The 16,003-nt window shown below is 41.2% G+C and overlaps 1 protein-coding gene across 2 annotated transcripts in view; it reads left to right on the top strand.

Moving 5' to 3' along the window:
• Positions 1–16,003, top strand: part of Nono (non-POU domain containing octamer binding) — a 30,461-nt gene that overhangs the window by 853 nt on the left and 13,605 nt on the right. For both annotated transcript variants that reach the window (XM_090326844.1, XM_090326843.1), the window contains exon 3: positions 15,461–15,607. In XM_090326844.1, the coding sequence (XP_090182970.1) occupies positions 15,469–15,607 (139 nt within the window). In that variant the 5' untranslated portion in view covers positions 15,461–15,468. The remainder of the gene's footprint in view (positions 1–15,460; positions 15,608–16,003) is intronic.

Below are 16,003 nucleotides of genomic sequence, written 5' to 3'. Positions count from 1 at the left end.
GTAGGGCACCCAGGTTCAAGATACACATACACAACAGATTATTTCTTGATACATGTTACATGGTACTTAAACTTTTAGCTAGTAATCTAAAATTAAAATTTACTGACTCGTGTATTTTATTTACTCTGGCATCTCTGGTGGAGGACAGTAATTAGGTTTATCGTGTATGTTTGTATAACTTATTTAAATGAAAGGTCTTAGGATTCTTCGAAAAGGACCTCACCTTGTTTACATTTCACAGCTTTCAGGCATCCATCTCAGGTTGGTAGACTTGTAGCAAATTTCTCCCCCCAGTTTTAACTTGGACATTTTTCCTGAAAATGGAGGGGAACACTTGCTTAGATTTTGTGTATGTATCATTAGTGCTTAGTCTAATGCCTAAACATTCGTGCAGTTGCATCATGTTCAGTATCTATAGGTGTTTCTAAATCATAAACACAAATTAAAGGGCACATACGGGGCTGGGAATGTGGCTTAAACACCCTGAATTCGATTCTTCAGTACTACCACATAAACAGAAAAACCCAGAAGTGGCTTTGTGGCTTAAGTGGTAGAGTGCTAGCCTTGAGCAAAAGAAACTAAGTATTAATTTTCAGTAAATGCATGCATTGGAGGAAAGACTGCATGAAAGGAAGAATTTTAAAAAAAATTAGTGTTGTGAGGATTTAAAAACAAATTGGTAGAGAATTTGGTTATTGTTAGAATCTGAAGTAGAAAAATATCACTGGTGACATTTGTTTAATGGAGCACCCACCTTTATAGAAATAGTGATACACTGGGAATATGGCTTACTGGTAGAATGATTCCCTAGCATGCATGAAGTCCTGGGTTTGATTTCTTAGTACCATATATACAGAAAAAGCCAGAAGTGGTGCTGTGGCTCAAGAGGTAAGAGTGCTAGCCTTGAGCAAAAGAAGCTCTAGGACAGTGGACAGGCCCTGAGTTTAAGCCCCAGGAGAAGTCAAATATAAACAAACAAGCAGAAAGGGCTTGGAATATGGTTTAGTGGTGGAATGCTTGCCTGCCATGCATGAAACCCTTGGTTCTATTCCTCAGTACTACATAAACAAAAAACCAGAAGTCATAATGTGGCTCAAGTGGTAGAGTTCTAGCCTTGAGCAGTAGTTCAGGCACAGTGCCCAGACCCCTGAGTTCAAGTACCAGGACTGGCTAAATACGTATGTAATGGTTGCTTTCAGGAACAAGTGCTTGCTTGTTTTCTGGATGAAAACTAAGTGCTGTGTATACATTATCTCATTTAATTATTAAAATTACCAGTCTTTGAGGAGATTAAAAACCCCTTATGGATAGAATAACAAGGTAAATGACATAGCTAGTGACTTATTGGAGTTTAAATTGAAATGGTGTAGTTGTAAACATACTGATTGAATTTTAGAATTGAACAGATCTGAATTCCAATTCATCACACTTAGCTTGGATGGGTAAATTAGTATCTACAAAGACTGGTTTGCTTATCCAGAATAGTTGTGAGCACTTTCCTTTTCTAGAAGAATAGTTATGAGCACTAAATGAGATAAGGCAGACTTTTTTTCTAGTCCTGGACCTTGAACTCAGGGTCTGGGTACTATCCTTGACCAAAAGGTCAAGCCTAGCATTCTACCACTTAAGCCACATGCCACTTCTGGCCTTTTCTGTTAGGTTGTACTGAGGAATCAATCCATGGCTTCATTCATGCAAGGTGGCAAGTGCTCTACCACTAAGCCACATTCCTCGCCCCAGGGCAGACTTATTAGCACATTACCTGGATTTTTAATGCTCAGTAATATCTAGTATTATCCTATATTGCAGGCTATACCTTCCAAAACCAGTGTGACCTTTCTTAACTAAATAGCTTAGAGTACCTTAACATCATAGGCACCTAGTGCTTTATTTTCTAGAGAAGTAGGTGATCTTCATTAGGAACTTGTGGTAGTGGGGCTGTGGCTTAATCTGGTAGAATGCTAGCTTTCAGCAAAAGAGCTCTGGAACACCACCTAGGCCCTGAAATTGTGGTGAAGTGTTTTTTGACCATATTGGCTCTCTAGATTCCTGCTAACATGTAAAATATATATTGTGGATTCCTGAGAGTGTTATAAGCTACCAAACCTTCAAATACTAAAAAAAAAAAAAAATTGAAAAGTCCTTGGATTCTAACCTGAAGTAAGAACTACTGGGAGTAATGATTGTGAAGATAAAATGAGATTTTTTGGCCTGTCCTGGGTTTTGAGCTCAGGGCTACTGCCCTACCCTTGAGCCAAGCCCCACTTCCGGTTTTCTAGAAGTTGATTGGAGATAAGAGTCTCCTGTCCTTTTGTACCCGGGCTGGCTTTGAACTTTGATCCTCAGATTTCAGCCTCCTGAGTAGCCACTTCTGGCTTTTTCTGTTATATGGCACTGAAGAATCAAACCCAGGGCTTCATGCATGCTAGGCAAGCACTCTACCACTAGGCCATGTTCCTGTCGATAACCCAGGTTTCTGTTATTAGCTGTTTTGACATAGGGGAAAGAAGAGGGGATATTTAATGCTCGAACTCACATGTTTAAAAAAAATAGTTTCTATTGCACAGCTAGACCATTCCTTGGTTCAACAATAAATTTTACATTTTGTACGTTTTAATTTCTTTATTTGTGTGTCCTGCCTCTTGAACTCAGGGCTTGGGTGGTGTCCTGAGGTAATCTTTTTTTTTCCTTGTTTTGTTCCAACCTTTTTTTATCTTGATTAGTTTATACTTGAGCCACAACCCTGTTAATTAGGAAAAAAAACCCAGTAACTTTTTTTTTAATAGATGTAAGTCTGATTTTCCTACTCAGGCTTGTTTCCTTCCTTCCTTCCTTCCTTCCTTCCTTCCTTCCTTCCTTCCTTCCTTCCACTGGTCCTCAGGATTGAACTCAGCACCTGGGCGGCAGCGGAGTCCCAGATTTTTGTCTTATTTGTCCTGGAGCTTGAACTCGGCCTGAGTGCTGTCCCTGAGCTCTTCAGCTCAAGGCTACTGACCTAATACTCGAGCCACAGCACCACTTCCTGTTTTCTAGTGGTTTATTGGAGATAAGAGTCTCACAGAATTGTGCCATGCTGGGCTGGCTTTGAACTGTGATCCTCAGATTTCCGCCTCTTGACTACCTAAGATTACAGGTGAGCCATGGCACCTGCTCCCATATCTTTTTTACTAGCACAGCTCCTTTTCCAGGAGGTGGCACAGCTCTACTTCTACTTTATTGGAAGTTAATTGGAAATAAATCTTCTACTGTGTGTAGCTGAGCACAGTGGTTCTGGCCTTTAATCCTAGCTACTCAGGAGGCTTAGTTCTGAGGATCCTGGTTTGAAACCAACTCAGGCAGTTAAGTCCTTCAGACATTTTTTTTTGCCAGTCTTGGGACTTGAACTCAGAACCTGGACACTGTCTCTGAGCTTCTTTTGCTCATGGCTAACATTCTACCACTTGAGCCACAGTACCACTTTGGGCTTTTTTTTTCTGTTTATCTGGTATTGAGGAATCAACTCAGGGCTTCATGCATGCTAGGCAAGCACTTTACCACTAAGCCACATTCCCAGCCCTCCAGACTCCTATCTCCACTTGACCAGTTAAAACCAGAAGTGGAGCCATGGTTCCTAGTAATAGAGCACTAGTCTTGTGTTTTTTTTTCCCTCTGGTCTTAGGGGTTGGACTCTGGCTCTGGGCACTGTCCCCGACCTTCTTTAGCTCAAGGTGAGCATTCTGCCAGTTGAGCTACAGCCTCACTTCTGCATTTTTGAGTAGTTTATTGGAGGTGAGAGTTTCATAGGGTTTCCTGTCTGGGCTGGGTTCAAACCAAGATCCTAAATCTCAGACTCCCACAGGTAGCTGAGATTATAGTCATGAGGTGCCTTCCACATGCTGAGTACTAGTCTTTAGCAAAAGAGCTCAGGGACAGCACCCAGGCCCAGAGTTCAAGCCCCATGACTGATTAAAAAAAGTCTAACATTTTCCTCCCTTGGCTGGCTTCAAACCATGATTCTCAAGTATCAGTCTCTGTATATAGCTAGGAATACAGGCATGAGCCACAATTACCAGCTTAAAAAATGGAAAAAAAAAAGATATAGAAGTAGGAAATTGATCCAGGCACATATGGCTCACATCTGTAATCCTAGCTTGAGAACTTACTATTACAATATTTTTTGTAATATTTTTGCTCAAACTCAGGTCCTGAGCGCTCACTGTCTTTGGGCTTTCTCAAGGCTAGAGCTCTACCGCTTGAGCCACATCCCTGCTTCTGGCTTTTTCCATGTATATGGTACCAAGGAATCGAGTTCTGGTCTTCATGCATCCTAGGCAAGCACTCTACCACTAGACCAAACTCCCAGCCTCTCAAAATTATTTTTTGGTATCAATCCAGGGACTTGAACTCATTGTGGGTTCTGTATCTGAGATTTTTCGATTTAAGGCTACTGCTACCATTTGAGCCATAATCCTACTTCAGCTTTTTTTTACATTTGGAGGTTAGTTGCAGATACGCATGAGTCTTCATAGAATTTCTTGTCTGGGCTGCCTTTCAACTAAGAACCTCAGATCTTAGCCTCCTGAGTAGCTAAGAGTATAGGCGTAAACTACTGCTAGGAGTCTGTTTCTGATTTTTTTTGGTCAGTTGTAGGACTTGAACTCTGCTTGGGCATTGTGCCTGAGCTTTTCAGCTCAAGGCTACTGCCATATACAGTACCACTTCTGGTTTTCTAGTGGTTAATTGGAGATGAGAGTATCATGGCTTTGAACCTCCACCTTGAGATCTCAACATCCTAAGTAGCTAGGATTACAGACAGGCGTGAGCCTGATTTCTTTCCTTTTTCTGTTTGTGTTTTTTTGGCCAGTCCTGAGCCTTGAACACAAGGCTAGCACTTTTTAACACTTGAGTCACAAAACCATTTCCCAATTTTTCTATGTATATGGTACTGAGGAATTGAACCTGGGTCTTTGCACATGCTAGGCAAGCACTCTACCACTAAGCCAAGTTCCCAGCCCCTATGCCACTTATTGATTTCTTTTTGCCAGTACTAGGGCTTGAACTCTTGGCCTGGGTGCTGTCCTTGAGCTCCATTTTGCTCCATTTGAAGTATAGTGCCACTTTAGTTTTCTTGTAGTTAATCAGAGATAAGTCTGTCACAGGGAGGTTTCTACCCAGGTTTGCCTTTTTTTTTTTTTTGCCAGTCCTAGGCTTGAGCTCAGGGCCTAAGCACTGTCCTTTGACTTTCTCAATGCTAGAGCTCTACCACTTGGGCTATAGTACCACTTTCAGCTTTTTCTATGTATGTGGTATTGAGGAATTGAACATGGGTCTTAATGCATGCTAGGCAAGCACTCTACACTAAGCCAAACTCCTGGTCCCCAGGTTGACTTTGAATCGTGATTCTTAGATCTCTTGAGTAGCTAGAGTTACAGACTTGAACCACCATCAGCCAGCTTAGTTTTTATTATTTTTCCAGTCCTGGGGCTTGAATTCAGGGTCTAGGCACTGTCCTTGACCTTTCTCAAGGCTAGGCTCTGCCACTGGAGCCACAATATCATTTGCAGCTTTTTCTGACTATGTGGTAGGTACCAAGCAATCAAAACCAGGGCTTTGTACATGCTAGGCAAGCAACTAGGCCATACTCTTGGTCGTCTCCTAGTTATTTTTTAAATTTATTTTTATTGTAATGTATAGAGGGGTTATAGTTACATTCGCCAGGTAGTATTTTTTTTTTGCCAGTCCTGGGCTTGAGCTCAGGGCCTAAGCACTGTCCTTTGACTTTCTCAAGGCTAGAGCTCTACCACTTGAGCCTCAGCACCACTTCTGGCTTTTTCTATGTATGTGGTACCAAGGAATCGAACCCGGGTCTTCATGCATACTAGGCAAGCACTTTAACCACTAGGCCAAACTCCCGGCCCCAGGTAGTATTTTTTTATTTAGAGAATACTTTATTAGTTTCTGTAATCAAACCCACGTAGATAAGACCTTACAAATTTAATACAGTGTGTTTCCCCATATACAAATGAAAAAAATGTTTAATGTTTCTAGACCAATATGGCTATTAATTTCTGTACAATGCCAACTCAACATGGTAAGCTGGGATACTTTTTTCCAGAGTTGACAACACAGCTAAAGTTTCCAAGAATTCAAATTATATATACGTGTATATATATATATATTTATATAAAAAGATCAATAGTAGCAGTATGTTATACATCGATAGCAGCAACTTTTCCAGGTTCTGCAGTCATCTGAACAAAATTAGGCATCTAACATACTCCATTAATAAAAAGAAAAAGATAAAAAACAAAACCCCAGAAAAACGTGAAGTTCTGTTACTGTTGTGGTACCTGGCACCATTAGCTTCTCAATCATCATCTGGAAAGAAAACATTCTTGAATAACATCATTAAAAACATCTCTCATAAAAGCACAGTCACTACTTGTATCATAAAGCAGGTACAAAGTATTTTATATTCACAGAGGGATGATACTGTACTGTCCTGTAATACTAGAGGATAGAATTAAAAAGACATTGTTGAGACTTGATTCTGTTTTTCCAGCAGAAGGTCCAAAGGATGGTATGACACAGCTCTGTAAAGAAATGCATTTTCTTAGATAGGATTTCCTTCCATTAATTCGCCAGATAGTCTTAACATTACATTATTTCAATTGCCCTTTAAAAATTATTTTGCCAGTTATGGGGCTTGAACTCAGGGCCTGACCATTGCCCTTGGACTTTTTCTCTTGAGGCTATAGCACTACCACTTGAGTCAGAGCACCACTTCAAGCTTTTTTTCCTATGTATCAGGTACTGAGGAATTGAACCCAGGTCTTCGTGCATGCTAGGCAAGCACTCTACCACTAGGCCAAACTCCAGGCCGCGTCTCCTGGTCATCTTATCAACACTTTTTTTTGTCAGTCATGGAACTTGAACTCATCATCTGGACACGGTTCCTGAGCTCTTGGACTCAAGGCTTAGTGATCTACCACTTGGGAGCCACGGTGTCACAATTTTCTTTTTGGTTTTCTGGTGGTTAATTGGAGATAAGAGTTTAAAGGATTTTCCTACTTTGGCTGGTTTTGGACTTTGATCCTTATATCTCAAGCCCCTGAATAGTTAGGATTATAGGTGTGAGCCACCAGAACCCAGATTTTTATATTGTTATATAAAGGTGATGGACACAAGGGCTACAGTTATATGTCAGGTAAAGGGTACATTTCTTTTTGGACAGTATTACCCCTTTCCTTGCTGTCCTAGCTTATATATTTTGAATATATTCTTTTTTGTTGTTCAGTTGTAAGACTTGAATTCTGGGCCTGGGTGCCATCCCTGAGCCTTTGTGTTCATAGTCCGTGCTCTACCACTTGAGTCAGAGCTCCACTTGCAGAGCTCCACTTCCAACTTCTTTTGTAGTTTAGTGATAGTCCGGCCTGGGCTGGCTTTGGACTGTGATCCTCAGTTCTCAGCCTCTTGAGTAGGTAGGATTACAGGGTGGGAGCCAACAGAAACTAGCTCCCTGGTTTATTTATTTTGTTTTGCCAGTCCTGGGGCTTGCACTCAGGGCCTAAGCACTGTCCTTGTGATTTCACTGGACTGGCACCATGCCACTTGAGCTGCAAAACCATTTCTGGCTTTTTGTATGTATGTGGTACTGAGAAATAGAACCCCAGAGTTTGGTGCATGCTAGACAAGCACTCTACTACTAGGCCAAACTCCTGGCCCCTCCCTGGTTTAATTTTTTTTTTGGCCAGTCCTGGGCTAGGGCTCTACCACTTGAGCCTCAGCACCACTTCTGGCTTTTTTCTATGTATGTGGTACTGAGGAATCGAACCTGGGTCTGGGTGCATGCTAGGCAAGCACTACCGCTAGGCCAAACTCCCAGCCTGGTTTAATTTTTTTAAAGGATATAACTGTTGTTAAACTGCAAAACTTACTTGTTCTTGACATTTGAGGTTAGAGCTTTTTGGGAAAATTTATACACTGGCAAAAATGATCCTGTTTTTAGAATCTATCCTAAAGAAAAACAGAAAATTGAAACTAAGAAGACGTGCACTAACATTGTAATAGGTAAAAACTGAAAACAACTGTTTAAGTACAGTATAGTTCATTAAGTCAGTATATATCCAGATGGATTTTATATAGTTGTCTAAAATGATGATAGTTTGGGGCACTGGTGGCTTACATATGTAATCCTATTTACTCAGAGGCTGAGATCTGAGGATCAGGGCTCAAAGCCAAATCAGACAAGAAAGCCCATGAAACTTGTTTCTGATTAACTACCAAAAAGCCCTAAGTAGAGGTGTGCTTCAAGTGTTAGAGTGCCTGTTTTGAGCAAAACTCCAGGACACCCCCTAGTCCCTGAGTTCTTAAGTCTCAATATGGCACAGAAAAATAAAAAGATACGTATTACAAAAAGGAAAGCTGAACATATAATGTTGTATTAGGCTTTAAGTTACCAAAATTAAAATGTTTATTTGGAAAGGTAAATAAGCAAAAATGAAAATGGTAGGAAAACTAGTGAGGGGTGTGCTTAAAAAACATACGTATGTTGACTCTATTGATATAAAATAAATGTAACACAAATATCCTATGCAGTAGAAGTTTAGTTAATAGCAAAATACTTTGTATTAATAGTTCATGGAAAATATGTAATAATGTGAAGGCTATTCATAATATACCATGAAGAAAAAGGTTGCAAAGCATATGCAGTTTAAAATACAAATATAAATGAGGGCATACCAAATTGTTAACAATGACTGTTACCAAATCTTTTTTTAATGTTTTTATTTTTATTTTTTGCCAGTCACAGGTAGACTCAGGGCCTGAGCACTGTCCTTGGGCTTTCTCAAGGCTAGCACTATCATTTGAGCCACAGTACCACTTCTTGCATTTTTTGTATATGTGTTACCAAGGAATTGAACCTGGGTCTTCGTGCATGCTGGGCAAGTACTCTACCACTAGGCCTAACTCCCAGCCCCACTAAATCTTATTTTAAAATGTCTTAAATTTACTATATTAAACATACCTAGTGGGCTGGGAGTATGGCCTAGTGGTAGAGTACTTGCCTAGCATGTATGAAGATCGGGTTTAATTCCTCAATACCACATACATAGAAAAAGCCAGAAGTGGTGCTATGGCTCAAGTGGTGGTAGACCTCTAGCCTTGAGAAAGCCCAAGGACAGTAGTGCTCAGGACCTGAGTTCAAGTCCCAGGACTGACAAAACTAAAAACCAAAAATATATACCTATTTTCTAATGAGTGCTTTGCTGTAATTTTTGGTGTTTTGTGATGTAAATGAAAAACATAAGATTAAGTCTTGATTTAAATGTCAAATGGCTCTACCTAATTCCCTCTTCTGTATTTGTCCTTAGCTCTTAACTTCCTAAGTACTATGTGTTAGGTATGGTATATTTGTCACTAGAAGAGAATGTCCTAAAGGTAAGAATCTGCTTTGTTCACTAATCCATCTAACAGAGAATCTAGCAAACAGTAGAGATTCAATAAATAATTGTTAAATGAATTAGTAAGAGGGATAATTATCAGCAATTTATGCAAGGCATTTATTTGTTTTGACCACTATCTATTCCTTGTTGACATTCACACATTCTTATGAAAAAGCTTTCTCCTCAGCGTCAAACATTTTTTTTTGCCAGTCCTGGGCTTGAGCTCAGGGCCTGAGCAAGGTCCTTGGACTTTCTCAAGGCTACTTGAGCCTCAGCACCACTTCCAGCTTTTTTCTTCTATGCTTGTGGTATCGAGGAATCAAATCCAGGTCTTCGTGCATGCTAGGCAAGCACTCTTACCACGGCCAAACTCCCGGCCCCTGACATGAAACATTTTTTAAAAACTTTTGTTGTTTTTTGGACAGTTGGTGGGGCTTGAACTCTGGGGCTGGGCATTGTCCCTGAGATCTTCATCTCAAGGCTACGGTCCTACTCCTTGAGCCACAGCACCACTTCCAGTTTTCTAGTGGTTATTGGAAATAAGAGTCTTAGAGACTTTAGTGACCAGGCTGGCTTTGATCCATTATCCTCAGATCTCAGCCTACTGAGTAGCTAGGATTACAGGAGTGAGCTACCATGCCTGGCAAACATTTTTAATGTTTGCATGATTTTTTTTTCTGTCCTTAGGATTCCTTTTTTTTTGCATATATTTTTATTGTAATTAACAGAAGGGTTACATTACATTCACCAGATAGAAGGTACATTACTTCACAAACATTGATATTCTTTCTCATGTTTTGGTTCCCATTTCCATCCCCCCAACCCCTGCCCAGATTCGTTTTTTTTTTTTTTTTTTAACAATTTTTGGGCTTAAACTTAGGGTGGGCACTGTCATTCAACTTCTTTTGCTGTGGGCTAGTACTCTACCACTTGAGTCACAGCACCACCTCCAGCTTTTTCTGCTTATGTGGTACTGAGGAATTTAACCCATTGCCAGGAAAGCCTTCTACCACTAAGCCACATTCCCAGTCCTGTACTGGGAATTTTTAAACCTTGAGACTTTTTGTTCTTATGGTCAGGATTGTACTACTGAGCTATACACCTAGACCTGATTTTTCTTTAACTTTTACTGCCATGTAAGGTTCTATTGTGTAGATATACCATAGTCTGATTTAAAAAAAATTTGCCAGTCCTGGGGCTTGAACTCAGGGCCTGAGCACTGTCCTTGGGTTTTCTCAAAGCTAGTGCTCTACCCTTGAGCCACAGCACCATTTCCAGCTTTTTCTGTGAATGTGATACAGAGGAATCAAACCCAGGGCTTCATGCATACTAGGTGAGTACTCTACCATTAAGCCACGATCCTGTAGCCCAGGTATACCAAAATCTAATGCAAAGTTGATTGTGTATGCTTGTTCTGGGGTATAACTCAGGGCCTGGGCACTGTCCCTGAGCACTTTTGGCTTTTTAGTAGTTAATTGAAGATGAGAATGACTTCCTTGAGGGGCTGGGAGTGTAGCCTAGTGGTAAAGTGCTTGGCTCGCATACACAAAGCCCTGAGTTCCATTCCCTGGTACTACATACACAGAAAAGGCCAAAAGTGTTGCTGTGACTCAAGTGGCAGAGCTCTGCCCTTGAGCAAAAAAAAAAATTAAAGGTGTCCAAGCACAGTACCCAGTCCCTGAGTTCAAGACTTCCTGGCCTGGATTAGCTTGGAAGTGCAGCACTTCTCTCTCAGCTTCCTGAATAGCTAATGTGACTTGAGTCATCAGCATCTGTTACATTCTTCTATTTTCTTTTCTTTGTTTCTTTTTTTTTGCCATTCCTGATGCTTGAACTCAGGGCCTAGGCCCCCTGACCCTGAACTTCATTTGCTCAAGGCTAACACTCTACCACTTGGGCCAAAATATCAGTTCTGGCTTTTTTCTGTTATGTGGTACTAAGGAATTGAGCCCAGGGCTTCATATACTATGAAAGCATTCTACCATTAAGCCACATTCCTGGCCTCTACATTTTTTTCTCCTTTGTATAATACTGGAGCTTTTCGTTCCAGTGGTATTCTACCACTTGAGTTACACATAGTCTCAGTTTTAGTCCAGGAGCATAATTAGTGGTAGAGTGCTTGCCTTTGCATACATGAAGCCCAGGATTTGATTCCTTGATACCACATACAGACAAAAAGCCAGAAGTGGTGCTGTGGCTTAAGTGGTAGATTGTTAGCCTTGCACAGAGAGGCTCAAGGACAGTGCCCAGGCCCTGAGTTCAAGCCCCAGGACTTGCAAAATAATGAAGGGCCGCAGTTTGGCCTGGTGGTAGAGTGCTTGTCTAGCATGCACAAAGACCTGGGTTTGATTACTTAGTACCACATATATAGAAAAAGCTGTAAGTGGTGTTGTGGCTCAAGTTGTAGAGCTCTAGCTTTGAGAAAGCCCAAGGACTGCTCAGACCACAGGACTGGGAAAAGAAGAAAAACTTCATTTTTTTTCTTCCTCGGTTGGGTTCAAACCTTGATCAGATGTTGGCTTCATGAGTAGCTAGGATACATGATTAAATAACCATTGCTCAGCCAAACCACTCTTTTTTTCCTTTGGCCAGTTGGGGACTGAGCACTGTCCTTGGACTTTCTCAAGGCTAGAGCTCTATCACTTGAGCCTCAGCACCACTTCTGGCTTTTTTTCTATGTATGTGGTACTGAGGAATCAAACCCGGGTCTTCGTTCATGCTAGGCAACCACTCTACCACTAGGCCAAACTCCCGGCCCCCCAAACCACTCTTTAATTTGGATATTTCAGGCCATTATAGTAAATATTTTAGATAAATTAATAGATACAGAATTCCTGAATTCTGGCAATGTGGCTCAGTAGAGTGCCTAGTGTGCCTGAACCCCTGGTTTAGATTCTTCAGTACCACATAAGCAAAAAAGGCCAGATATGGTGCTGTGGCTCAAGTTATAGTGTGTTAGCCTTGATTAAAAGAAGCTTAGGGAGCCAGACTCAGTGGCTCACAGCTGTAATCCTAGCTACTCAGGAGGCTGAGATCTGATGATCACGGTTCAGAGCCAGCCCAGGCACTAAAGACCTTGAGACTCTTTTATCTCCAATTAACCACTAGAAAATGGGAAGTGGGGCTGTGACTTTGTAGCCTTGAGCAGAAGAGCTCAGGAACACCACCCAGCCCCATGAACCCTGCCCCCACCAACAAACAAAAAGGCTAGGGATCAGTGGTAGAGCACATCTAGTACGTGAGCTAGCTAAGGAAAAACCCAGAAGTTTAAGCTGTAAAAAAATATATTAGTGAACACATTGATAGTTCTTGTTTCACTTGTCTTAGGAAAGTTTTTGTATACAACCTTTGATAATTACATTGATATTTTTAGTTCTGGCAGAATATATGTTAAGAAAGGTCTTGTTTATATTAAACTATTCCTATATACTTACCTAAAACCAACAGTTAATGAAAGTAGTTGGGTTGGCTTATTTTTGTTTGTTTTCTTTGGCAGTCCTGGTCCTTGAACTGGAGGCCTGGGTGCTGTCTGTTGGCTTTTTTTGTCCATCATGGGACTTGAACTCTGAGACTGGGCATTGTCCCTGAGCTCTTCAGCTCAGGGCTATTTCCAGTTTTCTGGTGGTTAATTGGAGATAAAGAGTTTAACAGACTTTTTATTTTTAGTGCCCGGGATTGGCTTTGAACTACCATCCTTAAATCTCAGCCTCCTGAATAACTAGGATTGCAGGCATGAGTCACCTCCCCCAGCTTTGTCTGTTGGCTTTTTTACTTGGGGTTTTTGCTCTACCACTTGAGCCAGAACTCTGTCTAATCTTTTTCTGTTTTAAAATCATTTTGTTTTTGTTCATCTTTATGTATTTGTTTTTATTTTTTGTTGGTTGTGGGGCTTGAACTCTAGGCTTGGGTGCTATCCTTGGAGCTTGCTCAAGGATAGCACTCTATCACTTTGAGCCACAGTGATTTTATAATGTTAATGCAGATGTCTTTTTCTGCTAAGGGGTGGGACTTAAATTCATATACTGCAGGCACATCCTTGGAACTGAATGGTGATCCTCGGTTTTATTTTTCTTGTGTGTGGGGGGGGGGTATGCATGCATGCTTGTGTTTGTGTGGCTTTTAGCCCATACAAAAAGTCCATGAAACCCTTAACTTGCAAAAGGCTGCAAGGGAAGTTATGGCCTAGTGGTAGAGTACTTGCCTAGCATGCACCAAGCTTTGGGTTCAATTCCTCAGTACCACATACACAGAAAAGTCCAGAAATGGTGCTGTGGCTCAGGTGGTAGAGTGCTAGCCTTGAGAATGCCCAAGGACAGTGCCCAGGCCCTGACTTCAAATAATGGCTTAAAAAAGGCCAACTGATAGGCCCTGAGATCAAGCCCCAGAACCAGCACACTTGCACGCACAAGTCTGTTGCAATATGAGTATAATCCCAATTAGTAGTTTTTTTTTTTTCCGTCGGTTGTGGGACTTGAACTCTGACCTGGGCATTGTCCCTGAGCTCTTCAGCTCAAGTCTACCACAGTACCACTTGAACCACAGCACCACTTCCGTTTCTCTGGTGGTTAATTGGAGATAAGAAAGAGTCTTACTTTCATGGCTGGGGTGGCTTTTGAACCATGATCCTCAGATCTCAGCCTCATGATTAGGATTACAGGCATAAACCACCAGCGCCCAGCTAAAAGTACCTTTTACTATATGACAAAATCAACTTTCAGAGAGGAAATATATTTTGAGGGAGAGTTTTTTGTATTATAGCCTTACCTGACCTCAAACACTATCCTGGCTCAGATTTCCCTTGCTAGGATTACAGTTGTGCATCACCATGCTTGGCTAGGAAGTAAATTCTTTTGAGAAGGTAGTTTCCTATTAATGTAGTATTAAAGTGGAAGGTTTTTAAATCATTCTAATGTAAACCATTCTTAACTAGTACTGCATAGTAGTTTATGAGTTTTTGCCAGTACTGAAACTTGAAGTTATTAGAGTCTCACATTCTTACTTGGCTTTTTTTGCTCACAGATGGTACTCTACAACTTGAGCCATACTGGCTTTTTATTGATTAATTGTACATAAAAATATGGAGGATTGGTGCTGGGAATGTGGCTCAGGGGTAGAGTGCTTGCTTAGCATGCATGAAGCCCTAGTACCAACCACATAAACAGAAAAAAACAGAAGTGGTGCTGTAGCTCAAGTGGTAAAATACTACTCATCTTGAGCAAAAGCAACTCGGGGGACAGTGCCCAGCCCTGAGTTCAAGCCCCAGGACTGGCCAAAAAAATACAGAGGATTGGTTTCCCCAAGTTGGCTTTGAATTGTATTTTTTCTCAGCAGTCTCCTGAATAACTAGCAATATGGTTGTGTACAGAGACCTGGTCTATGTTTCACTTTTTAGTACCAGTCCTGCCCCTTGAGCTCTAACTTCCTGAGCTATTTTGCTCAAGGCTGGTGTTCTACCATTTGAGCCACAACTTCATTTCCAGCTTTTTTGTGGGGGCAGTTAATTGGAGATAGAGTCTTGCGGGCTTTCCTGTTGCTGCTGGCTTTGAACTGTAATCCTCATATCTCAACATCTTGAGTAGCTAGGGTTACAAGTGTGATTCCCCCATCAACTGGATCACATTTGGGTTTTTCTTCAAGTCCTGGTGCTTGAGCTCAGGGCCTGAGCATTATCCCTGAGCATTTTTGGCTCAAGGACCACTTCCAGCTTTTTCTGTTTATTGTGGTACTCATGCATGTTAGGCACGCACGTTACTACTAAGCCACATTTCCAGTTCTATCACTTGTCACTATTTTAGTAAATAATTGGAGACAGGAGTCTCATGGACTTTGCTGCCAAGGCTGGCTTCATATCATGGCCCTCAGATTTTACCCTCCTGAGTAGTATTACATATATGAGCCACCAGACTTTGTAGATGTTTAAACTGTGCTTTGCTCTAGTTGTCCAAATAACCTATTACCAGTCTAACATAAGTCATCAGGGAGGTGACTGCATCCTTAACACTGAATATATTTGAAAGAGTACTTTTTTCTTTTAGGGTAAAAAATGCAGAGCAATAAAACCTTTAATTTGGAGAAGCAAAACCATATTCCAAGGAAGCACCATCAACATCACCACCAGCAGCAGCAACAGCAGCCGCCGCCACCACCAATACCTGCAAATGGGCAACAGGCCAGCAGCCAAAGTGAGTAGATTCTAGATGGTAATAGGGTTGAAATAAGTTCCCTCCTGGGAAAGGTTTCTTGATGTTTTTTTTGTTTTTTTTTGCCAGTCCTGGGCCTTGAATGCAGGGCCTGAGCACTCTCCTTGGCTCTTCTTGGGCTTTCTCAAAGCTAGAGCACTACAATTTGAGCCTCAGCACCCTTTCTGGCTTTTTTCTATGTTTGTGATACTGAAGAATCGATCCTGGATCTTTGTGCATACTAAGCAAGCACTGTACCACTAGGCCAAACTCCTGGCCTGGTTTCTTGATTTTTTTAGATGAGCCCTTCTAGGAATTATTAGGTAGGCCTTCACACCACACCTTTGTTTTTTTTTTCTTCTTTCCCTCTTCAAACTCTTTTTTTTTTGCCAGTCCTGG

The sequence above is a fragment of the Megascapheus bottae genome, chromosome X (assembly GCF_031878675.1).
Source record: "Megascapheus bottae isolate mThoBot1 chromosome X, mThoBot2.hap1, whole genome shotgun sequence".
Classification (NCBI taxonomy): Eukaryota; Metazoa; Chordata; class Mammalia; order Rodentia; family Geomyidae; genus Megascapheus; species Megascapheus bottae.
Note: the sequence above shows the minus strand (reverse complement) of the source record. Positions and strands in the feature narration are given on the sequence as shown.